Here is a 24,163-nt window from a genome sequence, read left to right on the forward strand (position 1 = left end):
TGCCGACTTTGTAACCAGAAACCCCGATTGAGCATGGCTGGCTGCGGTACGGAGCGGCGCGGGTCCCAGCCCTCAGCCTCATCGGTATACGGTGGCTGCGCCGGCGGCAGCAGGAGCGCGGGTAACTGGCCCTGGACCATGACCTGTGAAAGATGTAAATGCCCCATGCGCACAACGGGCGGGACGTTGGGTCTCTGTTTGTTTGTGTGCACCTTCGACCGCAGCGCAGAGCGACAACAGTCTCACGGTCAGTTGCCTTTCAGCCGATCAGCCAGGTGCATAGGCAAGACCGGAACAGGCACGGGGTTGTGGGCATAGAGTAAGGCCAGGCGCACACCCTCGACCAGAATAGCCTGGGCAGACCAGGTTCCACAAGGTTGAGTATCATCCTGTGGGCGACCGACATGAGGTATATAGAAGGAAGAGGGTGGACAGTGACCGAGAAAAAGGGAGGGAGGAGGGAGAGGGAGAAGAAATACAATCCATCCAAAGGGGGTCGTCAGAAATCAAGGCAACATCACACGCTGGCCATGATATAAAGTACTCAGACTCCCTACACCCTCCCTCGACTGCCGTACCGAATGTGATGAGACCTTGGGCTCTGGCCCCGAGCGAGGGAAGAATGTCGGATGTCAGAACCCACGATGGCGTCGTGTTTGCTGTCCGTGCCTGGCTCGCTGGGTCGGGCTGGACCCTCCCTCCCTTCGATGGGCTTTGTTTCGGGACGGCAGGGTCCAATCCCTGGAGGACAGACAAGCCCAGGTCCAGGGGAACCAAGGGCTTTTGCCCACGTCGACCGTCCTGAGTGGTCGGGGAATGCGAGTTGAGGCTGCTAGGGCCCGAAGAGTGCCCAAAAGGGGTGGATGATAGGCAGGGGCATCGCCCAGAACCTAGCTTAGAGCCACTATTCCTGAACCGATCCGGATCGCCCAAGGGTTGCTCGACGTGGCCCTGCTTGCCTGCTTGTCTGCTTGCCCTGCTCACCCGGTGGCGTGCGGTCCGGATCTCTCCTTTGCTGGCCCTGTTCCGCTAACTTTGGATCAAATCCTGGAATGGAGGGCGACAAGGTCCAAAAGGGACCAGCTGGTCCATTTGCCTCGTGCCATTTGGCGCACCAGAACTCGGGCCCCCTTTCTTATTGAGGGTGTATCGACGATCGATATGCGTCTGTCTGCGGCTGGCTGAGCAGTTGGAGGGCTTTTGGGTTCGTTGGTCCGTGTTGATGAGCCAAAGGGTGGCCGGAGGGCCAATGGTCATTTCATAGACGGATAAGGAGGATCGCATACTCCGTTACAGTGTATGGACAGCCTCAGGTGAAAGGGAAGGGCAGGGAGAGCATAAGAGAGAGGGAAAAGAGGGAGACCAATCTCTCCCCGAGAGGAGTATGGGGGATCTGGCTGAGGATATAGTCAGTCGGTAGAGTAGACCGAGTGTGAGGAGTCCGAGGGAGCAGTGCTCCGTTCCTAGTGGAGGAAAGAGAGAAAAAGACAGATCGAATAATGGGTCCCTGGTCCAGGCGGTACAACAGGTACTCGCAGTCGCAGTCGTGGTCAGCTGTAGCCGAATGGATCGAGTCCTGTCTCTTTCTGATGATCCTCCCCGTTCTTCTGCACCGACGCACCGTCCCTTTTTCGAGTCAGCTGGGCCACGTCCGCTGGGGCTGGATCATTGCAGATATATTAGCCAGCGAGGCTAAATTGTGTGCGGTGACTGGGTGACGGGTTCACTGGTCAGCAACGAGCGATCCGAGATGAAAAGCCACAGCCGCCGCCACGCCCATGGATTGCGCGTGACCAGATTGTCCCGCAGAGATAGTGGTAGGTGGAGGCGGAGAGGAGGAGGAGGCGTCGTTGAGGTGGTGATGGCTGACCAGATGATCTGTGTTCACACTCTTTCTATCTGTCACTCTCTCTTCATCTCTATCCTTTCATTGTTGTGTGTGTGTGCTGTATGTCCTCCCTGCTCCTCCGCTTTTCCTTGCTTGCTGCTGGACGGTGCGTGCTTCGTGGTGGGCCGTGAGTGGAATGGATCGGACTGGGGGCAGGTGACAGGTCAATCCGTGCCTTGGAGGTGAAGAGCGAGCCATGGGTGTCGGTGTCGGTGTCGGTGTCTCTAGACCAGTCAGCTGGCTTTGGGCCTCCATGTTCTGGAACAAGGATCCCAGCAACTCCAGATCCGCCCCGTACCTGTCGATCTAGAGGCCCTGCATTTCAACTGCCGAGCCCAAAGCCTCGCCCTGGCCACGCAGGCCACCGGCGTGGTACCCACGCACCCTTGTACCGGTCATGTACCTTGTGGTGGTGTCATTGGTGCCGAGATACCTGGAGATACCTTGGAGATACCTAGGCACCTGGGTACTTGGGTACTTGGGGCGACTTTACTCCGTCTTGGTCCGACACTCCGCCAACTGCAATTCCCTTTGTTGCACGCGTGACCGACCACCGCAGATTAGTTGACGGCCACTAATTTTTCTTTTCTGCTTCGAGCTTCACGAACTTTGGATGCAAATTTGCTCTGCCTCAGAATTTTTTCTTCTTCGTATGGCTCCATTTCTATTCCTAGCCTCCCTCACCGACCTTTTCCCGCCCTTCACCACCCGACGATACCCACGACTTGCCTTGCTACTCGTCCAAGTCTCTGTTAGTTTGATTTGATTTTCTTTTCGCCGTGTGCGGATTGTTCTTTGCTCCCTCTGTGTGAATTTTGTCTGCGTTCCTTTCTCTCGGCTTCCTGTCGCGTGTCTACCTCGCCTTGCCGTGTATCCGTGAGGACGACAACCGGAACCTCCCAGCTGCTCTACCAGCTGCCCTACCATCATTGTCGAGATCGGGGTTGGCTAGAGGATTCGTATTAACTAGTCTCATCCTTCAACCCCGATGCGCGTGGTCATGCGGGGACTATTTCCTCCAGCTTCTCGGTCGCTTCAATCCGCTTAGGTATGTAGACAGTCCCGAGTACCTACAACTACTCGGGCCTCATCAGTCCTCCGCACCACCAGGAATGTCGCCGGCCGGGTCAGCTGGTGAAAGCAGTATGGGTACCACAATTTGAAGCAGCCCGTGGTGTTGCGCCATTCTGAATAGACCTCCGCAAATCATTTCCGAGATCCTTTCGGGCTCCCCATAGCCGAGGTGTGTGGTTCTTTGCTGACCATTGTTGACACTCGCAGTTGGAGAAGGTCCAGACTCGAGGAGTTACGAGTGGGAGGAGGTCATGGCCGCGTCAACTGATACATAGCTACATCGCCCATCACCAGCCCTGTCATGCACAAGATCCGTATGATGTTCCAATGGACGTTCCACACGAGTCGGGGTTTTCACATGCTGGAGAATGGGATCGAGATACACATTAGAAGGCCTCGGAGGGATCAGAATCGGGGCACGCTTCAAGCATTTATTGTTGTAGCCTTGATTCGACCTTCCCATAGCAGGACAGAGCTCTTGAAATCCATCCCTTTCTCCATTATGTTAGTGTTTGAGAAAAGAGCATTGTACAGACTCCCATATCGACGAAAGGACCGAGGGTCAAGGCCCTGGTGGAAGAGTAAGCTGTGCCTCCATTCTCTCTTTCCGCGTACAGATGATATCTGAATGATGCTCGGACATGGGCTGGCCCGCTAGCTCGTCCAACACGGGACTGCTCCTACTGGCTGCTACATATGTACACACCCCGGTGCCTTTTCGATGTCTGCCTGTCGAGAGGGGTTGAAAACAGTTCCCACCAAGGACATCTTCCAGGTCTGAAACCCCGGGAGCATCGGCCGGATGACTTTCTTGTCGTTATGACTGGGCTCAAAAGATGTCACCATTCAAGTGAGAGGTGTACCCTCCGCCGGCAACAGCAAAATGAAAAGGGGAAAAAGAAAGGGCGACTTGATTCTGAGCCAGCAGACTGTATAACCAGGTTGAGCGAGCATAGATGCTGGCAGGACCGTTGACATCTTCCCACCGAGCAAAGGTGGAAGGACATATGTAGGAAGAGACCCGTTTCAAGCAAGTCCTTTCGCCTCACGAGGGTCCTGGGCTGCAGATTACTCGAGTGCCTACCATGTCAGCCGTCCTCGTGGCTTGATGAGATTTTGTAGAGGTATCATTGCGCTTAACAACAACATCGTTGGAGATCAAGTTGGCCATGAAGGACGAGCGGTTATAACAGCGGCGTGGTGGTGTTTCTACTCCTCCGTGGTTGCCAAGAACCACTTTACGCGAAAGAGTCGCGTTTGGACGTGTCGCCCGCGGATCGCGTCTGGATTTCACAACCATCTGCCCCCCTTTCTGTCCACCTTGGTGTGAAAGAAACCACCACCGCTCTCACATCGCCAACATTGTCCACCACCACCACCGCCATGTCGTCGACGCCGTCCTCACGCCGCCGAGGGCATTCCTCTCGGAATTCTCAGTCCTCCACTCCCGCTCAACAATCCCAATCCACTCCCAGGACTACAAGACGAGCACCCAACGGGACTTCCGCAGTTGCATCCTCCTCGCCTTTTTCCTTCCATTCGTCTCCTGCTCGAGCAACTCCCGCACCGCCCTCCCAGCTGGCAAGCGATGCGATGCTCATCAGTTCTCCTCCCCGACACTCTTCCGAGGTCGGTGACCGTGAGGCAACTCCTCGCGCGTCCAACCGACTGATGGCAGGTTTGTGAATCCACTCTCAATGGTCCTGTGCCGTCCTGACTTTCTGTAGATTCGTCCCCAGTCCGATACGATCCCAGCTCGAGCCCGGTACGAAGTTCTCAGCAACTCCGATCCGACCTTGGCAGCAGCAGCAGTGCCCTTTTTGTCCGCCAGGACCACCAACCAAGAATATCCTCACGGAGAGGGGACATCCATTCTGATGCATTTGCGCCCTCGCAAGCTCCACGTCGTCGAATCTACATTGGCGAGGATGGCATGCCCATTCGGGACGGAAACGATCCGAATTCAGAGGCGACGTTCTCAAACATCAATCCTGACACGTCCGAGGCCGATGCAATGGGCGGTGACTCGACCAGAGTCATCTGGGGCACCAATATATCAGTTGTTGACTCTATGGCCTCGTTCAAGAACTTTCTCTACAATTATGCTAAGAAATATCGCATGTGGGCTGACGGGGCCACCGAGCAAGAAACGCGTGCTCTCGGAGCGGTAGCGGATGAAAAGGAGTATCTGACAATGCTTCAGAATATGAGAAGAATGGGTATTCACCCGCTAAATCTGGACGCCCGCAATCTGAAAGCATATCCTGCGACCTTGAAGCTGTGGCATCAGCTCCAGGCTTATCCTCAGGAAATCATTCCCTTAATGGATCAAGCCGTCAAGGATGTCATGGTGGAATTGGCCCAGAAGGAGATGCAAGAATTACGTCGCGCACAGACCCTTGGTCCTGCCTTGCACGCGGCAAATGGGAGCTCAATGCCTCCTATGCCTTCTTCCACCGGACCTGTTGCTGACGAAATTCCCGATCTTGTCGAGGAAGCAGAGATGCAACCTTGGAAGGTAATGCCATTTGGCCTGGACAAGACCATCAACATGCGCGAACTCGACCCCGCGGACATTGACAAGTTGATCGCGGTCAAAGGACTGGTCATTCGGACAACCCCGGTCATTCCCGACATGAAGGAGGCCTTCTTTAAATGCACCGTCTGCCAACATACGCTGTACGTGTCCATCGACCGTGGAAAGATTGCAGAACCGACCGAGTGCCCGCGGCCCGCTTGTAAATCCAAGGACAGCATGGAGATTATCCACAATCGTTGTATATTTGCGGATAAACAGGTGATCAAGTTGCAAGAGACGCCGGACTCGGTGCCGGACGGACAGACGCCTCATAGTGTGTCTCTTTGCGTGTATGATGACCTCGTCGATGTCTGCAAAGCGGGTGACAGAATTGAGGTCACTGGCATTTTCCGAAGCAACCCAGTCCGTGTCAATCCCCGACAACGCACCGTCAGAGCGCTGTTCAAAACTTATGTGGATGTCCTCCACGTGCAAAAGGTCGACAAACGCAAACTGGGTATTGACGTGTCGACCATTGAGCAAGAGCTTTCGGAGCAGGTTGCCGGTGATGTTGAGCAGACACGAAAAGTGACTGCCGAGGAGGAAGCCAAGATCAAGGAAACCGCCGCCCGCGAAGACATCTATGAGCTCCTGTCGAGGAGTCTGGCTCCGAGCATCTATGAGCTGGAAGATGTCAAGAAAGGCATCCTCCTACAACTGTTCGGCGGCACGAACAAGACTTTCGCAAAAGGTGGCAGCCCCAGATACAGAGGCGACATCAATGTCTTGCTGTGCGGTGATCCATCCACTTCCAAGTCCCAGCTCCTGCAATACGTCCACAAGATCGCGCCTCGAGGAGTCTATACATCTGGAAAGGGCTCCTCAGCAGTTGGTCTAACAGCGTACGTGACCCGGGACCCTGAATCCAAACAGCTCGTCCTGGAATCCGGAGCTTTGGTCCTTTCCGATGGCGGCGTCTGCTGCATTGACGAGTTCGACAAGATGAACGAGTCTACTCGCTCCGTGCTGCACGAAGTCATGGAACAGCAAACCGTCTCCATTGCGAAAGCGGGCATCATCACCACCTTGAACGCAAGGACAAGCATCCTAGCCTCAGCCAACCCCATCGGGAGCAAGTACAACCCGAATCTCCCAGTGCCCCAGAATATTGATCTTCCCCCAACGCTGCTGTCGAGGTTCGATCTCGTGTACCTCGTACTGGATCGCATTGATGAAGTAAATGATCGGAGACTTGCGAAGCATTTGGTCGGCATGTACCTCGAAGACACGCCCGACAATGCGTCGAGGGAGGAGATCTTGGTAAGTTTTAACTCGGCTGCTAATTGAGTCAACGTGTGTTTTGTGGCAAAGTGCAACGCGCTAACAACCACTCTAGCCCATTGAATTCCTTACCTCGTATATCTCGTACGCCCGCAACAACGTCCACCCCAGTATCACGCCTCCGGCGGCGAACGCCCTCACCAACGCCTATGTTGCCATGCGCAATCTCGGCTCCAACATCCAGTCCTCGGAGAAACGCATCACCGCCACCACTCGCCAGCTGGAATCCATGATTCGTCTGTCCGAAGCGCACGCTAAGATGAGACTCTCGCCTACCGTGGAAGAGCAGGACGTCAACGAAGCGGTGAGATTGATCAAGTCGGCCATCAAGGCAAGCGCCACGGATGCACGGACAGGCTTAATCGACATGGGCTTGTTGAGTGAGGGCGGTAGTGTCAGCGATAGGCGGAGGAGAGAAGATCTCAAACGAGCAGTAATCGAAGTGCTGGATATGGACAGTGCTATCCGTAGCGGCGGAGCTATGAGGTACACGGATCTTTATCGAAAGGTTGCCGAGGGCAGCAGCCTCGAGGTGGAAGGCACCGAGTTCAACGAGGTCGTCAAGGCGCTGGAAGTCGACGGCAAAATCATGGTGACCGGCGAGGGAGCCAGGAGATCCGTGCGGCGGATCACGGGCGTCTGAATTGACGCAGGCAGACGGGACATCCATATAGGCATTTCTGTGTACAGGGTCTCGGGCATGCATTTATGGAAGAACGGACGAATGTTTGGCATCTGAGATGTCGAAAACGGAGTTTTCAGGCGTTTGGTTCTTGTAAGGGGCATTTTCGCCCTGGTTCCGGCCCACCGGCGAACTTTGGGACCACATGACGATGAGGATGAGGACGACAATTGGGTTGGGTGGGTGGGTGATACATAGGATGGACTGGCCAGACGATCGCCAGGCGAGATGACATCGAAGACGGTGGTTATAAACTGTGGAGGAGGGAGGCGAGAAGTCCCCGAGCAATGAATGATGGATATGTTCTAGTCAATCAGCCAATCCATCAGTCCATCAGTCCATCAGCAGTAGAGGAAGAAAAGATGGATGGTGGATGGTGGTATATGTGGTTTATTTTTATCTACCTATGTAGAGTGCCGAATTCCATCTGCCCGCCTCCCGGTCGATGCCAGATGGATAAAGACTGACTGACTGATTGACTGACTGACACACACACAAAACAGATAGATAGATGAATTCATTCCTTAGGCAAAAAAAAAAAAACAATAAGAAGCAAATTGGTATCATGGCGAGACCTCCCTCCCTCCCTTCCATAAAACCCCGAGTAAAAACACACCCAGACCGGAAGCCATCCATCCATCCATCATCAAATGAATCCCCGAGATGATATCTCGTTGAGTTCAGTCCCCCTTTTGTCGAGCAGCATTTCATCCATCCCTTTGGTTCCCCATGTGCATGCATGTAACCCGCAAATCCGCATGTTCCTAAGGACCTGAGTACGAATGATGCCGAACCTTGGATGGCGGCAGACACCAGAACGCCATGCTTTTGCTGCTTCGCTTCCCGAAAAAAAGGGGCTCCAGTCGCAACATCCAGGTAGAAGTGTCAACACGACTCCCGTCATCCATCCGAGGGGCGGCCGACCGAAAATCTCAAACCCGCATGATAATCCCCAATCAACCCGTGAAATTGTAGACCCTCACCTCCCCATCTTCGCCGCCACTACACATTCTCGAGTCACTCAGGTCAATGCACGTCACTGGCCCAGCATGTCCCGTAAATGTCCTCTCACACTTCCCGGTTCGAGGATCCCACACCTTTACCATCCTGTCTTCGGCCCCGGACACAATCCTCAACGTATCCGCCGCGACGGCCCACACTCCCTCAACATGGCCAAAAAATTTCCGGATGCAGCGACCCGAGTGCACGTCCCAAAGACGGATCGTGGAATCCAGGGCCGAGGTCAGCATGTAGTGCGGAGGGTGGGTGCGGTCAGGCTGAGAGGCGAACAGGCTGTTGATGCCCATGTCCTTGGATGAGACGATGGGAAATCCGCCGTTCTCGTCGAGGATCGTGGTGGAGCTATTGGGGGTTCCGGGGTCTGATAGCTGCTCCTCGTCGTCTTCTTGTATGTCGGTGCCAGGTTCGAATTCGGCCGGCAGGGGCAGTACTTGCTGGACTTGGCCCACGTGGCCTTCGAAAGTGTGGATGCATTTCTTTGTATCCAGGTCCCAAAGTTTGGCCGTGCAGTCGTCAGACGCAGTAAAGATTGTGCGAGAAGCCGAGTCAATTTTGACCGAGTTGACCCAATCGGTGTGCCCGCGGAGTGTGAAGACACACCGATCCTGGAAGTTCCATACACGGGCAGTGTTGTCGACAGAGCCCGACACCAGAATATTGGAGTCGAAGTGAAGGGCAATCACTCCTTCGGTGTGGCCGTTGTACGTGGAGATGCACTCCCCCGTCCGCCAGTTCCAGACTTTGAGGGTTTTGTCGAGACTGCCACTGATGAGTTTGTTGTCATCAAACTGCAGACAACGGATACCCATGGTGTGGCCACTCAGCGTCCTCAACTCTCTGCCCGTGTCCAGGTCCCAGATCTTGATGGTGGCGTCATATGACCCTGTCGCGAGGATGTTGTCACAAAACTGAAGTGCCATGACTCCGTTCGTGTGGCCCTTGAGGATCTTGATGCTGCATCGGCCGTACTTCCAGTTGGTTCCAACCTTGAATCGATCCTTGTACACGTCCTTCCAAGGTCGAGTTCTCCGGAAGTACTCACTGTCACTCGTGCCGAGGGGTGGACGTCGGGCCGCCACAGGCGAGAGTCGTCCATCTGACGACGAGTCAAGGTGGCTTTCGGTGTCGGACATGTCGACACTCTGCGATGAGCCAGATGGATCAGAGTCGAGCGGCAGATTGCTTGCCGCACGCAACTCAATCTGCCTCTTGGTGGCACGCAACATTTTCCTCTCCAACAAAGGCAACCCCCATCCACACTTGGTGCACTTTCTATCAATATGTTGTTCACACATCCGATGCCAGACCACGTCGTCGTCCGCTAACTGCCTCCACTTCCTTGAAACCTGTGCCGCCTTGCACAGAGATGTCGTATCGAGGAAGGAAAGGATGCGGAAGGCGACCTCGGACGGTAGGGCCGACAGGAAGTCGATTCGAATGAGTTCTCGAACATTGGCCGAAAGGAAAGAGAGTTGTGGGAAGCAGCACTGGGCCAGGATGCCCTGGAGCATGAGGTTTCGATGTTTAGATGGCGCAGCCGAAAACAGTGACCACATCTGCACGATGCCCTGCCGGTCTTCCTGTGACAGTGTATCCAGTTCTTTCTGCAGTTTATCCATCGACGGCTCGTCTGCCTGCCGCCGGCACAGCGTATCAGGGCGATGTCGATAACAGAACTTAGAGTTGGGGTCTTTCATGGGGTCGAAGTTGTGGGTGGCAGGTTTTCCAGCCTTTCCCAAGGGCGCATATTGGGACGGGATGTGCTTTGCGAGAAACGGGGCGACATTCTGGTCAGCGTGTTTAGCGGTCGAAGCAATCGTGATGCTCTTGTCCTTTGTCGCTGCATATCTATCCTCCTCCGTTTCAGAGGGGTTCACTCGAAGTCTCTTTCTCGCTGGTCCCTCCCATTCCGTGTCCTCCAAATCCAGCCTTCGGTGCTTGTCGAGTAGATCGAACGGCATGACGAAATTTCTTCAAGGCTGATCAAAGTATCTTCACATCTCGCCTGGTCGACGATCTTGAATACCTCTGCTGCCCGTGCGACACGACAAGAGGAATTTGCAGGTAACAACTCCGAGATCCGAAGGGTGCGGGGATGCCAGTGAGTAAAGTAGGCGGCGCTCCTGGAAGGACTGACAAAAGGAGAAGAGAGCGCAAGCAGTCGTCGTCAGTCGTAGGGTTGCTCGTCAGAAGGGTCAGAATGGTGCAAGATGGCGAAATGCGGTGCTTGGGCTTCACAGAGGTTCCGAACCTGAATGGGACGAGAGAATGTGCTGAATGGCGACTATCATCACCGACATCCGGAGGGTTTTTCGACAACCGACATGCGGGATGGTGGTAAATCCTGGTGATGGATCGAAACGAGGACCCCGACGACGCCACCCAGCGAGAAGAAGCAACAAGGGCCTGATTAGCGGGACCCGAGTTGGTCAAGTGCGTGGCAGTTGGGGCCGTTCGGGGCATTCGGGCACCCAGATTGGCTCCCAACAGGCCCCTAGTGACCTAAACCTCCGGGGGACAAGGTAGTTACCGCAGGGCTGGAGCCAGCTAAGCTCTAAGCCTGAGATGCACTCACAGCAGACCGTGATGGCGTTATCGCGCACGCCATTTTCACCATCGAAAGCATCATCGTAAGAGTCAGGAAGTCCACCGCCCAGCACTGGTTCCTGCGTCGCGTATCGTCCAGCTGCGAGTTCTCATCCCCCCAACAGTCGGCGTCTGTGTTTGCCTGGGATCTCTGACACCCAACAATCAACAATGCTTCCTCAGCTGGAGGTGAGGAGGACATTACTCGTTTGCTGAGGCTGGTAAGCCGTGCCATGCACGGCCTTCAGGCTCCAGGATCCAAACTTTTACCCCACAGTGAACAGGGGCCCGTTCGGCTGGAGAATGTGAATTAACTCTTATCCAGGCTATACGGCACACACTCACACACTCACACGCAGCCCACCACAATAGACTGTGCCGTCTAATGCACCTTACTACGTACAACTGCTGCTGGACCCTTTGTAATCGCTGCCGCTGTCCTCACCGCCCTTCCCAGAGAGAGAGACAAACACACAGAGAGAGAGAGCTAAGTACTCACAGCTTGTGAACTAAGAATGGAATAAGCAATGTCCTCACTCGACCCTGTCATGGCGCAATCTCCTCATCCTGTGGCCTCAGGTCGATCCTCCCCTTCGCAATCCACGCACGCGTCCAGTCCTCCGTCGGCCTCTGTCGAGACTCTCGTATCATACTTGGTCGCTGCTAAACGATCTCTCGGCAGCATCCATCTCGTCCACCGGGCCACCACCATCCTCACCGAAGCACGTGCCTCGATCGAGGCTACCACGGCCCTCCTCGCCAAAGCCACCTACCTTCGCCGCTCCGTGGCCTCTCAGTTGAAGATTCTACGCGGGGTCCAGCTCGAACTAGAGACTGCTGCCCAAGGTATTCAACACGAGTTTCAGACCGTGATCAAAGAGCTGGACGAGACCGGTGCAAGGCTGCTGCAATCAATAGATCTGTTGAAGCAGACGAGAATTGAAGATGCTTTCAAAACTTCGGCTGGGGGAGCGGCGGATGATGGCCCGATTAAGGAGACCTTGCATGATTTCGTGGACGACAGTGCTGTCGAAACGATCAAACAAGCCATGGAAATTGCCATAGACAATGTACAACACGCGCAAAATGAAATAGGCCACTCTATTCAAACGTTGGAAGACGATCTACAATCCATCAACGAAGTCCTCAACGGCAGAGGAGAGCTCTCTAGCACAGACAGTGAATTGCAGCAGCCCACTCCCATCGCTGGCATCCTCGCACTATTGGAGGACCACGCCCGTATAATGGCAGAGGAGCTCGAAAGCTTAGTCAAACACTTCGATCTCTGCGTCACGGCCATCAAACACACAGAAGGAGGCGGCGAAGCATTATTTCAGACCATGAATACCGGCGAGGGAGTCGACCTCCCGGACGCGGTGGGCCTGGGTATGGACGAGCTTCGCGCCCCCACGCAGCCTATGAACGAGGAGGAACGCCTGGAGATGCTGCAGGTTCTTGAGAATGACGCTCAGGAGGTGGATGAAGTGGTCATGGAACTCCAAGATCGCAATGCCGAGATGGAAGCTCAGCTCGACAAAATCCATCAATGGTGCGAACGGCAAGAAAACGCCTACGCGGACGTCGCAACAGCGTTCAAACTCCTCGAAAAGATCTCGGGGCGGCTATCGGGGTATGTGGCCGAGATAGCCCGGCACGCGCTGAAGTGGAATGAAGAGAAGGCCAAGATCGAAGATGGCATTGGCGGGATGGAGGACCTTTGCGAGTACTATGCTAATTTTCTCCACGCTTACGACGGCTTAATCGTCGAAGTCGCCCGACGACGGACTGTTAAGAAACAGATGGAGAGAGTGGTAGCGGAGGCGCATGCTCAGCTGGAGCAGATGTACGAGTCGGATCAGCAGTTGAGGCAGGAGTTCAAGAACGACTTGGGCGAGTATTTGCCGAGTGACATTTGGAGTGGCATCAATACTTTACCGCCCAGATATTCTATCGCGAGCGCCGATGAGGAAGATGTTGGGAGTGTACCTGAGCTGCCGAGACGGACAGTCGAAGAGGCTTTGCGGAGGTTGAAGGTTGGCGGAGGTGGAAGAAGCACCAGATGATGATCAAACACGCAGACCTGGAGTCCGCTGATTTACTGACACCACGGTAAGGACTTCTTGCTCCAAATCCACACCCTGACTACACGGAACAACATGACGATATTGGAAAAACACAACACTTGATATGAATCGTCATGGACAGGGCCGAGAATGGCATGACGGCTGTAGGGGTACACCTCTTCAGCCTCTCATTGCTTGACCTGGCCAGATCATGATATACAAAGAGAGCACTGAACACCCCTTTAACCCTGGTTGCCATATCCTGTACTATTTCCAGACGATGAGGGAGCTGATATGTCTGCATTTAGGGTTGAGATATCTATGGCGCCGCACTTGGTTGACATGCGCCCTGGCAGAGGATACGACGTCCTACTGCACTCGCCTGGGCATACAATATAGAGGAGAGAACGACCGGAAAACAAACGGGCTTCTCCAATGAGCAGGCCACACTACCTCGCTTGAGGCTGGGAGATCTGGTACTACTGTCGATAAATTTTGGGCATTTTGGGTATTTTGTACATCAGCAGCCTGGTCCCACCAGTCCTGGCTCCATGGCATCTTCAGAAGCTCCCTCTTTTCCTGCTCCATTTCGCTCTTGACGACTGGACAGTATCGCCAGAAGTACAGCACACCTGCGGACCCCGCCAACGCGAGAAGCAAGGCTCTTTGCAATGTCCTCTTAGGTGTTGATCCACCATGAGACCGATCTCAACAGATTTTCTGAATCATAGGAGAGAAAATAACCGAGGAGAGAGTGCATCTGAAGGCTGAAACGGACTCTTGGACTAAACCAAGTGACAGGAGGGCGTGCAGGGATTCATCTCACCATGGACCCCGGCTTCCGTGCGGTAAGAACATGCTCTGTCCTCCAGGTCGTGTGGATTGCATAGTTGTTGATTGTTCGCGAGAGCTATCTGTGTATAATATGATACGATATGATAGTATAATATGATACGATATGATACTGTGTGGTATGATGAGGAGGGAAGCCGATATGCTTCCGGTGATGTTGGAGTCAACTATGCATCGGTCGCTGCTTCGGACTTCAGTCAATATAAGAACAAGTGTGTCGAGGGAAATAAGAAGAGACCAACCACAAAGTCCTTTGGAAAGTGTGTATGTCAACAAGTGTAAGTCAAGTCTTTTCGTTGACAGCGGTGACGAGAAGGAACAGAATAGCACTAGAGAGGGGCGTTCATATTGCTGGGACTTCTGCGCTGTTCTGTGGCGTGGTGAGATTTCTTCTCCATGGCCGAGGGACGAAGTATACTCCTGTGTGAAATCATCATTGCTCGACGGCACTGTGCCTATTGAATCCTCCTCGTCCTCCTCCTCATCATCGTCGTTCCTGAGGCCACGTTGACTGGCCGATTGACTCCTCGAACGGGAAATAATATATATGGGATACGGGATACGCCGTAGGATATGGGATATAGGGGTTAGCAGATTCCCAAGAAACATCTGAAGTAACAGTGTTGATTTAGTTGACATGTACCACTGTGGATAGTCCACGGAGATGGCATGGCATGCATGGACCATATCAGTCCTGTCTTCTCTCCCATCCTGCATTTATCGTCCATGCCCAGCATCGTCTATGCCATTCCTCACCGCTTCCCCCGCCTCGCCGACTCCTTGACCAACTTCTTCTTGGTGGCCTTGGGCATCTTCGTGCTCCGCTTCTCGCGCTTCTCCTCCTTGACCTTCAGCTTGTGCTGGCGCTTGGCCTCCTTGTCCTGGAACCGCTTGCCGCGCGGACGGCCGGGCGCGGAGGCCGAGGAGGAGGTGCCGGACGCAGAGCCAGCGTCCGAAGCGTCAGAGTCCTCTTCGTCGTCGTCTGAGCGGAGAGGAGCGCCGCCGCCGCCTTCTTCGTCGAGATCGTGATTCTGTCGTTCGATCCCGTCGTCATGAAGCGTCGCCGGGACCGGGGTCGACTCCACCGCCGCTGCTGCTGCTGCGGCGGCGGCGGCGGCATCTTCGCCCCGCAGCGGCGCCAGCAGGTCCTTGTATACCAGTGCGTCTCGCCCCTGTGTCTGCAGCGTCTCGGCATCTTTCTCTGCGTCGTACACCTCATCCAGCGTCTGCGGGATGTACTGCTGGCGGAAGACCTGGTTGTCGACCTCGTCCTCGTCCTTGTCGTCATCCCTCCGCTCCGCCATGACTCGGTCGAGCTCTTGGCGTAACTCATCCATCTCGAAACCTTGCCCACCCGTCGCGGCCTTCGTGACGAACTCGTACACCTTCCGCTCCGCCAGCACGTTGACGCCCTTCCGGCGGAAGAAGTCGCTCACGTTCTTGATGTCCATGCGCAAAAAGTCCAGACTACGCGGGTGGTCGCCCTCGACGCTCTGGCTTACGTCGATGATGTAGGGCTTGTTCTCGTAGTAGAGTATGTTGTACTCGCTCAGGTCGGCGTGGACGAGCTTGCAGACTTGCAGCATGACGCGCATGTACGCCACCACGTCGATGTAGACGGCCCGCCACCGCGCACTGTCGTCGTCGTCCTCAAACTCCAGGTCCTTCAGCCGCGGGGCCGCCTTGCCCTTCTTGCCATTGCCGATGAAACTCATGCCCAGGACGTGTCGGCGCAGGTAGAGCGGTTCCGGGCACGGGATCCCCGCGGCGTGGATCCTCTTGAGGTTGCGCATTTCCTTCTCCGCCCACATCTTCACCATCGAGCGGTTGTCTTTCGTCTTGTAGCCCTTGCGGAACCGGAATTCGCCCGTCACGTACTTTTCGCGGTCTTTGAAGACCAGGATGGCGGTCTTGTACACTTTGATCGCCACGTGCATGTCTTCCTGGGACTCGTCCTCGGACGCGGCGACGGCGTGGTAGACGTTGGCCTCCTTGCCCGTGGAGATGGTCCCGTGGATCTCGGAGACGATGCCCTTCTGGATCATCGAGAAGAGGATCAGACGAGTTTTGGGGTCCAGCACCTGCTCGGCCGTCGCCCGCTCGCTTTTGTCCTTGGTGCGCCGGCCGTCCTCGCCCTCGCCCCAGCCGGAAAACTTGAGTTCCCCCATTTCGCGGTGTAAATTGGCGGCGGCGGATTCCTGAGAAGACTTGTGCTGGGGATTTGCTTTGGGGTACTGCCAGGAGGGGACGCTGGGGTCTGAAGTCGCTTCGTCGAGGCGTCTGCGTCTGTTATAAGATTTGGTCAGGTCGGCGGGGTTCGAGGCGGCAAGGTCCTCAGGGTCCAGGACCCGGTCACGGTCCGCTTCTTCGGCGTAGAGGTCTTCTTGGTCATCACTGTTTTCCTCTTCGCCTGCGTCGTCGTCGTCGTCGCCTTCCCCGTCATCCTCGTCGTCTTCTTGAATGAATTGCCCCAGGGCTATTCTTCTCCGGGGCGGTGCTATATCAGTACTCACATAACCCTGGTTTGGGACATAGGTGTGTGAAGGAGCGAGACCATCTGCAATGCCTCTCTCGGGGTCACTTGCCATTGTGATAGAGAATTTGTAAGGATCTTTCCAAAGGCAAAGGACAGTGTTTGTCTAGAGGAAAAGTGAATTATGCAAGTCATTGTTGCCACGCAGAAAATCATAGTGGCGTTTGAAATGCGTCATTTGAACCACATTTGGATGCCAAGACCCATAGGCCCATACTCGACCGTACACATGACTACGGCAGATCATTGCGGTGGGTGCGGCAGTCTTATTTCCCTTGATCTTCATATAAAATACTCTGTGCTTTCTGCCTCTCATCATGCACCGCCGTTGCAGTTGTATTTACTTGTTATATGTTCTTTGACTGGCTAAGGTTGGAGATCAGGCACCTCCAAACTCCTGCTCTTCTTTGGCCGGAGGAATAAACCAGTCCGAGTCGACCACCAGCTTGACCCGGTGTAGGTCTTTGGCCATGATTTTGTCCTTGTCCGCCAGGTACGCCTCGACCTTCCTGGAACAGTCAACATACCTCCCCGACATGAAATCCAGCTGGCCACTGGACAGCAAGACCACATAGCCTGCCGGCATCTGCGGCGTATCCCAAGTGACATCCCTGAAGAAGTTGACTGCAATGTTGGCCGACTTTTCTTCTCCCGGCAGGGTCTTGGACACATAGCTGCCTTCCTTGATATTGCCCTCGGATGCCTCCTTGAAATCGGTGAAGAATCGAGTCGGAATGGCACCGGGGTGGATGGCGAAGGTTTTGATGTTGTGGTCTTTGTTCTCGTGGTGCAGGATCTCAGCAAGCCGCACCAGGCCCAGTTTGCCCAGTGCGTAACTGCCCATGCCGTTGCTCACGTGTGCGCCGGCACTTGATGTGAAGACAATCCTGCCGCCCTTCTCCCGGCGCATGATGGGCAGTACAGCTCGGGCGAAGTTGAAGCCTCCTTGCAGCGACACGGCTAGGGTATCCCACCACACTGTAGGATCTGACTCCCAAGTTGCCAGCCATTGCGGTGGGCGGCCAGCATTTGCGAAGACCACGTCAATTCCCCCAAATTCCTGGTCGACCTCGTCGATGAATTGCTGCACTTTGGTGTAGTCCTTGACGTCGAATGCAGCGGTCTTGGTAAGAAGCTTTGGGTTGATCTTCTTGCACAGACTGACCGTCTCGTCCACCTCTTGCAGCTCGAGCGCCATCAAACTGAGTGATTTGGCTGCAGTGTGTGCAAAGAACTCGGCGGTGGCTCTTCCTATGCCACGACCAGCACCAGCAATTACAACATTCTTGTCTTTGAAGGCAGCTGCGAGCTCTTGATTCCGTCTAGGGTCGGTCGCAGGTTGGCAGTCATGCTGGTCTCCGAGAAATCTCTCTACCATAGGTTCACTGGGTTCGCCCATGGTGGATGTCTGTCTAGAATACCTATTGCTGACTGGAGGTTCCAGGAGGATGAATGTCGCGGAGAAGATATTATCTTATGGCCGCACCCGACGTCCCCCACATGTTCCCAGGCATATTACTGACTTGAAGTGGAGTAGGTGCATTTGCCGTTTCTCATCAGATCGGCAATAGCCTTAGGGAGCCCTCGTCTATCGCCATCCCAGGCTTGTCCAAGTGGATGGCCCTTCAAATGGTGGGGAAACAAGTTTGTGGGGTCTTTGGAGAAGTCTTAAAGATGGCATCAAGGTGGGTTCAGACGAACTCATGATTCCAGCTCTGTTTGGCGTCTTGTTTTCCCCAGCTCGAATACTTCATATTCCCAGAATGGGTTCAATTGGCCCGTCCAAGGCCGAGCATCATCGTGTCATCATCGTTGGTGCCGGCCCCGTTGGACTAACCACCGCCACCAATTTAGCAAGGCTTGGGGTCCCTGTCTTGGTTCTAGAGAGGAATCATCAAGTCGATCAGTCGCCTCGCGCGGCCTCGTATCAACCATGTGCGCAAGCAGAACTCCTCGAAACAGGCACCCTTGACGACGTCCGAAGGGAGTCGGTTATCAACGATGTGATTTCATTCTGGATCAAAGGCAAGAAGGTGGCCCACGTGGAGAAGAGAGAAGGAGGCAGCCTCTTCCCATCGGGCATCAATTGTCCTCAGCCACGACTGGCCGCCATCCTCCTGCGCCATCTGACCACAAAATATAGCTCGGAAGTGCGGTTCAATCAGAAGGTTATCGAGATCTCGCAGGACGAGAAGCAAAATGTGGTATCACTGACCGCCGTGGACCCCACTACCAACCAAGAGACTCATTATACCTGCGACTGGCTGGTAGGAGCAGATGGCGCGGGCTCCAGTGTTCGCAAACTGTGCAACATCCCTTTCGAGGGGTTTTCCTGGCCGAAAGAGGACTTTGTGGCCACCAACGTGCGGTTCGACTTCTTTAAACATGGATTTAATACGGCAAACTTGATTATGGACCCGGTTCACTGGGCGGTGGTCACCATTCTTGACGACACGGGCCTGTGGCGGGTCGCGTTTGGTGTCAGGGCGGGCTTGACGAACGAGGAAATACGTGCTGAGCTGGATGAGCACTATAAACATATCTTCCCGGTGTGGCCGGTGGAGTACGAGTTGGTGCAGTTGAACAAGTACAAGCCGCACCAGAGATGTGCGCAGACGTTCAGATTAGGGCGAGTATTGTTGGCTGGTGATGCTGCACATGTGAGTTTATCGAATCCTCTCCGCGTTCTTTCACTGACACGCACTCCAGAGCAACAATCCCATCGGAGGTCTCGGTCTGACGACGGGTCTCCTCGACGCCGGGCCCCTCGGGCGTGCTCTCGGCGCCGTCATCAACGGTAAAGCGCCCGAGTCTCTCCTCGACACATGGGCCCAAGCGCGACGAGACAAGTGGCTGAACTTCACGAACGAATTCTCCATCGAAAACAAGCGCATGTGCCAGTTGGGCGGGTACAGCGACGACCCCCTCGGGATCTGGGAGATCGACGACGTGGCCCGCGAGCATCACATGGAGCGGTGGCTGGCCATGGCGACGCCCGAGAAGAAGGAAGCCGACGCGCGCATGTACAAGGCCCTGGAGGACCCGCAGGCCCAGCTGGTCAGCCGCATGAAGCAGTGGGAGATCACCATGGATCCCATGTGGATGGCGCAGTACGAGGATCCCGAGCTGGTCAAGTACCGGGTGTCGCTGAGGCCGGCCGTGTTGTCGGCGCCAGAGGCTGCGACGGGATCGTGACGTGAGGAGCTGGAGGGGGGGATGGACTTTGATCATTGATCCGTCGCCGCTGTATAGAATGGCGGAGGGCTGACGAGAGCATATCTCGTGTGATTGAGAGGAGTAGACGAGCTTGATCCCTGACACATACATACCTAGCAGAGCATACATACATACCCTTGCTCATGAATACCCAACGCCGTCAGCACTTTCGCTCAGGCACATTATTTCCCTCCGGCAGAGACCACGCGTCCTCAAACGCCTTCATAACCAAACCGAACAACCCATCCCCCTTGATCAATATATTGTTTTCTTCATTCATTCATTCATTCCTCCAATCAATCGTCCATACGAGCCCGCGAACTAGAAAAGGTACCTAGGTACTGTAGCTTCGCTAGCGAAGCGGAGCCAAGCCACGTACATGTATGTAAGTGAGCTTCACCTTTACACCTTCTTGATCGCCGTAGGAGCAGCAACGGCCAACAGCAGCCTCATCGCCCCGCTGGTACTGCTCCCTATCCACCATTGACATTTGCCGCGCTGTCGCTGTCGGTGTCCCCCGGGTCGACGAACGGCTGGGCATCCATCATCCTCCACATCTGCGCCGCGTGCAGGGCGTGGTCGGGCATGGCGCGCGCAAAGGACACGTGTTGGTGGCCGCCGCCGCCGTCGCTGATGAAAGTGACGCTTTTGCCCTGTTTCGCGGCCGAATGATGATGATGAGAGACAGAGACAGAGAGTTATGGCAGTAATAGTGGTCTGGATGTGAGGGAGGGAGGAAAGAGAAAAGAGAAAGAAAAAAAAAGAGGTAAGAAGAGGGAAAGTAAGACAGAGTCATGCGAGATAGCATAGGGATAGTATAGGATAGCACAGGATAGGAAGATCTGTGCGGTGTGGCGTGTATCAGGAGAATGGGTAGGCATAAAGGAAACCACTTACCAAGCCCAAGGTCAATTCAATGGACGAGTCGATCAACGACGGCGTGTACTCCTTCAACGCCGGTGACGACGTGGCTCTTGTTTTTGTGTTCACATTTGTCTCCTTCCGCTTCCCGTCCCTCTTCTGATCCGCACGAATCGCCCTTACAATATTCTCCGCGACGAGGAACGCCTGCATCGATGCGGCCCTTCCCATCTTCGGGCCGGGCAGGTCGACCACGTCGCCCAGCGCGAAGATGTTGTTGTTGTAGGCTGGTGCGTTACGGACGCGGAGAGCTTTGTCGACCAGGATGGCACCCGTCGTGGCCGACACGGAGTCCGGCGAGAAGGTGGCGAGGAGGGACGAGTTGGGCGCTTGGCCGGTGCAATGGATCTGGATCCCTCGGTAAAGGCGTGAGAGTCAGTGAAGAAAGCGGAGGAAAGAGAGGAGGCGTCGTGTGGTATGATATATAGCTTAGGACGGTGAGGAGAGGAGAAGATGGGATGGGATATGGGAGGGTAGAATAGGGGGCGGACGGATGGATAGCGACATGAGAAGAGAATAATGCGCTGCTTTGCTTACCACCGTATCACACTGGATGACTTTCCCGCTACGCAGGGTGACCTGCTTTGAATCATCCCCTTCCAGTCCTCCAACCACCCGCTCGCCCAAATACAGCGTGACGCCCAGCTCCTCGAGCGCTTTCCTCGCAATGTTGTGCAGTTCCCGATCGAAGTTGTTGAGCAGGTTCTCCCGCGAATGCACCAGCGTGACGCTCTTTTGCGGATACTTGCTCCTGATGTCCGCGGCAACTTCGACGCCTGCCGCACCGCCGCCCACAACGACGATGTCCTGTCCCGCCGCGATGCGGTGCTGTTCTTCTTGGAAGAATCTCACGCAGTTCGCTTTCACGTTCCCGGTGCCGTTGCCATCGCCGTCGAGCTTTTCCGGATACCGCGACCGAGACCCCGTCGCGATGGCGAGGTACTCGTACGCGATCTCTGATCCGTCCTGCAGTACGACTTTGCCGGACTCGATGGCGGTGACGGTACCTTGCTTGAACACGTATGCTCCGTCCGGTGCACTTCGTGGGCCATGGGCCGGGTACGGGACGATGGCGTTGGCTTCCTGGCCCGAGAGGACGGAGGCACGTGGGAAATTCCACGTGAAGTGGAAGTGGGAATGTCTCTCGATCAGCACCACCCGGTATCCTGTGGGCAGGGACTCGGCCAGGCGCTTCGCGAGGAAATAGCCCGCAAAGGAACCGCCGATGATCACGACGTTGCGCGGGTCGGGCACGGGGCGGTACCGCAGGCGGTGGATCTTAGTCGAGAGATAAATGCCCAGTCTTTTCAGGGAGATGGAGAGAGTGAAGCCGAGCAATTTGAGGTAGAGGAAGAGTCTTGCAAACATTTTGAGGAAGAGGCAATGCTGGGCATGGGGACATAAGACGAGGCAGTGAGGGAAAAGGGGGGGGAACTGATGATCTTATCAGATAAAATAAAGAACGATTCCCTGCCAGCAACAAGCTTCGCTCGTCGCCTTCGCTCATTACGTCTCGCTCCTCGGATGCGCGGTGCTTCCATGGAGGTGGATACATAAGAGGAGGCGCCGATGTCGGCACGTACACGCTTGAGGAATAGTGCAGTCGCCCTTGGACCAGGCGAGCAGGCTATCGAGTCGCCAAGTATGGAGTACAACAAAGCGGACACTAATTACCTCGCAAATCCCGGAAATGGCTTCGGCGGACCTATGCCTCGAGAAGCCCCTTTTGCGATGTCACTGGTGGCTTTTCAGCCTTGAGATACTGGATGCTCTCTCGCGTCTGTTGGAAGTGGACGGTCCCATACCGGAGCAGCTCGGCAAACGTCCCCGGCTCGTGGTCCTTGTCTTCGTTGCCTGGCTCTTCCCAGAGCACACCAGCCGCCGGCGTCGAGGTCAGGTCCTTCCCGTGGGTGATTTTCTGCAAGCTCGACTCGGCCAGCAGACGCCAGACTAGCTTGTCCGCCGTCTTGTATTCCTCCGAGTCCTTCGGGGCGTCGAGTTTCGTGGCCAAGGCATTGAACAACAGCGGGCCGCCAAAGCCGATCGTGGCTTCCGCGCCCCAATCTTCTTGCAATGCGTCGAAGACGAGGACCTTGTTCATCCAGTATTCGGTCGCGTTGAAGCCGTCCCTGGCGTTCTCCAGCATGCACAGTCTTTGCCAGGCGAGAACTTGGCTGATGTACTCCATCACCGTTTGCGGGCCTACCTTGAAATCCCAACCGTACTTGGCCTGTTGCGCCGCCTCGAAGGTGTGAGTCAATGCGAAGGAGACGATGGGATGGTGGATCAAGCCTTCGTGGTTCTTGCGGTCTTTCCAGAGATAGACGAAGAGGTCGTGCCTAGAAAGAGCTGCCGTTAGCATGCTGCTGACCGGCCACGCATGTCCCATACCAGCATTTGATAAAGGGGTTGCCCTTGCGACTGGCCACAAAATGGTTGGCCATGGTGGTTCCGTACATGATCGGAGCACAGACTTCAAAGGGCGAATTGGGGTCCGCCAGCTGATTCCAGCATATCCTGTCAAGACCACGAATCAAGATGTTTCCGGTATCCATGTAGACGCCCCCATGAGAATACAAACATGCACCTCGCAGGAAATCCGAACTGTGAGGGCCAGTGTATATTCCAGTCATCGTGCCCGTAACGAACGACTCCGGCAGGAGGTCGGGTGAGACATATTCGAGGGCATTCGTCGCCGAGCCTGCTACAGAGTCGAGTATGCGGACTGTCCACGAGGGCCCACTGATTCGGACCCAATCAACAATATTACGCTGGCACCAGCCTGGCATCGCGCGAATACCTTTGTCCCAGAAGGCCCAGATATTCTTTTCGGACGTGACAGGCTTGTACTCTTCTAACGAAGCCAAGATTTCCTCGTCAGTGCGCTGATCAGTGGGTTCGACATAGTGCAGACGGTCCTCGAACTCTTGAGGGATAGTAAACTTCCGCGTAGGGGCCATGGTTCGACGATTGAGAGATGCGATGGACATGGAATATTCAGAAGAAAGGCGTCGACTCAAGAAGCAGATATGAGCACATCACTTACTGACCAGTCTGCCATTCCATTTATACATGAACTGGACCCCAGGTGATATTCCAACATTTGGCCTGGATTGGTTTCGGTGCATGAGGCTAGTCGTTGAATGCTACGTGGTTGGTTAACGCTGTCGCATCTTTGGGCCTGAACTGGGGGCCAAAGAACTCCTTGGTCTCAGGGTGACAGGGGATGGATATCAAGCCGGTCAAGTTTCCCGTTTCCGCTCTCGCGTTGCTACCATGCAAATATGGCCATCTTTCTAGTTTGGTGTCTGGTGGGTCGCCTAGAAGTTCTGGTCCCAGTAATACTGGACCTGGTGGAAGATGGCGTTGGAGGTGATCCTGAACAAAAGAGGGGAGTGAAGCATGGTGAATTGCGCCGAGTCCCTCTGATAGATGACAACCCTCGTATTGTTCAAAGTGAGGGTGAAGA

The 24,163-nt window shown here is 55.0% G+C and overlaps 8 protein-coding genes across 8 annotated transcripts; 3 read left to right on the forward strand and 5 right to left on the reverse strand.

Moving 5' to 3' along the window:
* Positions 1-4,345: 4,345 nt before the first annotated feature.
* AYL99_11180 (hypothetical protein) lies at positions 4,346-7,464 on the forward strand (the record flags this gene model as incomplete). The annotated part of the gene is made up of 3 exons (XM_018842686.1): positions 4,346-4,640; positions 4,690-6,800; positions 6,877-7,464. The coding sequence occupies 3 exons, from the start codon at positions 4,346-4,348 to the stop codon at positions 7,462-7,464; spliced, it is 2,994 nt and encodes a 997-aa protein (XP_018688099.1).
* A 995-nt stretch (positions 7,465-8,459) lies between these two features.
* On the reverse strand, positions 8,460-10,484 carry AYL99_11181 (E3 ubiquitin ligase complex SCF subunit sconB; the record flags this gene model as incomplete). Its single annotated transcript, XM_018842687.1, has 1 exon — positions 8,460-10,484. One exon carries the CDS (start codon positions 10,482-10,484, stop codon positions 8,460-8,462), a length of 2,025 nt encoding a protein of 674 aa, XP_018688100.1.
* A 1,152-nt stretch (positions 10,485-11,636) lies between these two features.
* Positions 11,637-13,172, forward strand: AYL99_11182 (hypothetical protein; the record flags this gene model as incomplete). The annotated part of the gene is made up of 1 exon (XM_018842688.1): positions 11,637-13,172. The coding sequence occupies one exon, from the start codon at positions 11,637-11,639 to the stop codon at positions 13,170-13,172; it is 1,536 nt and encodes a 511-aa protein (XP_018688101.1).
* Positions 13,173-14,776: 1,604 nt separating this feature from the next.
* AYL99_11183 (hypothetical protein) lies at positions 14,777-16,612 on the reverse strand (the record flags this gene model as incomplete). Its single annotated transcript, XM_018842689.1, has 1 exon — positions 14,777-16,612. One exon carries the CDS (start codon positions 16,610-16,612, stop codon positions 14,777-14,779), a length of 1,836 nt encoding a protein of 611 aa, XP_018688102.1.
* Positions 16,613-16,936: 324 nt separating this feature from the next.
* Positions 16,937-17,956, reverse strand: AYL99_11184 (hypothetical protein; the record flags this gene model as incomplete). Its single annotated transcript, XM_018842690.1, has 1 exon — positions 16,937-17,956. One exon carries the CDS (start codon positions 17,954-17,956, stop codon positions 16,937-16,939), a length of 1,020 nt encoding a protein of 339 aa, XP_018688103.1.
* A 364-nt stretch (positions 17,957-18,320) lies between these two features.
* AYL99_11185 (hypothetical protein) lies at positions 18,321-19,752 on the forward strand (the record flags this gene model as incomplete). The annotated part of the gene is made up of 2 exons (XM_018842691.1): positions 18,321-19,217; positions 19,267-19,752. The coding sequence occupies 2 exons, from the start codon at positions 18,321-18,323 to the stop codon at positions 19,750-19,752; spliced, it is 1,383 nt and encodes a 460-aa protein (XP_018688104.1).
* Positions 19,753-20,246: 494 nt separating this feature from the next.
* On the reverse strand, positions 20,247-22,062 carry AYL99_11186 (hypothetical protein; the record flags this gene model as incomplete). The annotated part of the gene is made up of 3 exons (XM_018842692.1): positions 20,247-20,426; positions 20,671-21,042; positions 21,232-22,062. 3 exons carry the CDS (start codon positions 22,060-22,062, stop codon positions 20,247-20,249), a joined length of 1,383 nt encoding a protein of 460 aa, XP_018688105.1.
* A 337-nt stretch (positions 22,063-22,399) lies between these two features.
* Positions 22,400-23,654, reverse strand: AYL99_11187 (hypothetical protein; the record flags this gene model as incomplete). Its single annotated transcript, XM_018842693.1, has 2 exons — positions 22,400-23,033; positions 23,086-23,654. The coding sequence occupies 2 exons, from the start codon at positions 23,652-23,654 to the stop codon at positions 22,400-22,402; spliced, it is 1,203 nt and encodes a 400-aa protein (XP_018688106.1).
* Between the last annotated feature and the right edge of the window lie 509 nt (positions 23,655-24,163).

The sequence above is a fragment of the Fonsecaea erecta genome (assembly GCF_001651985.1).
Source record: "Fonsecaea erecta strain CBS 125763 chromosome Unknown Scaff13, whole genome shotgun sequence".
Lineage (NCBI taxonomy): Eukaryota > Fungi > Ascomycota > Eurotiomycetes > Chaetothyriales > Herpotrichiellaceae > Fonsecaea > Fonsecaea erecta.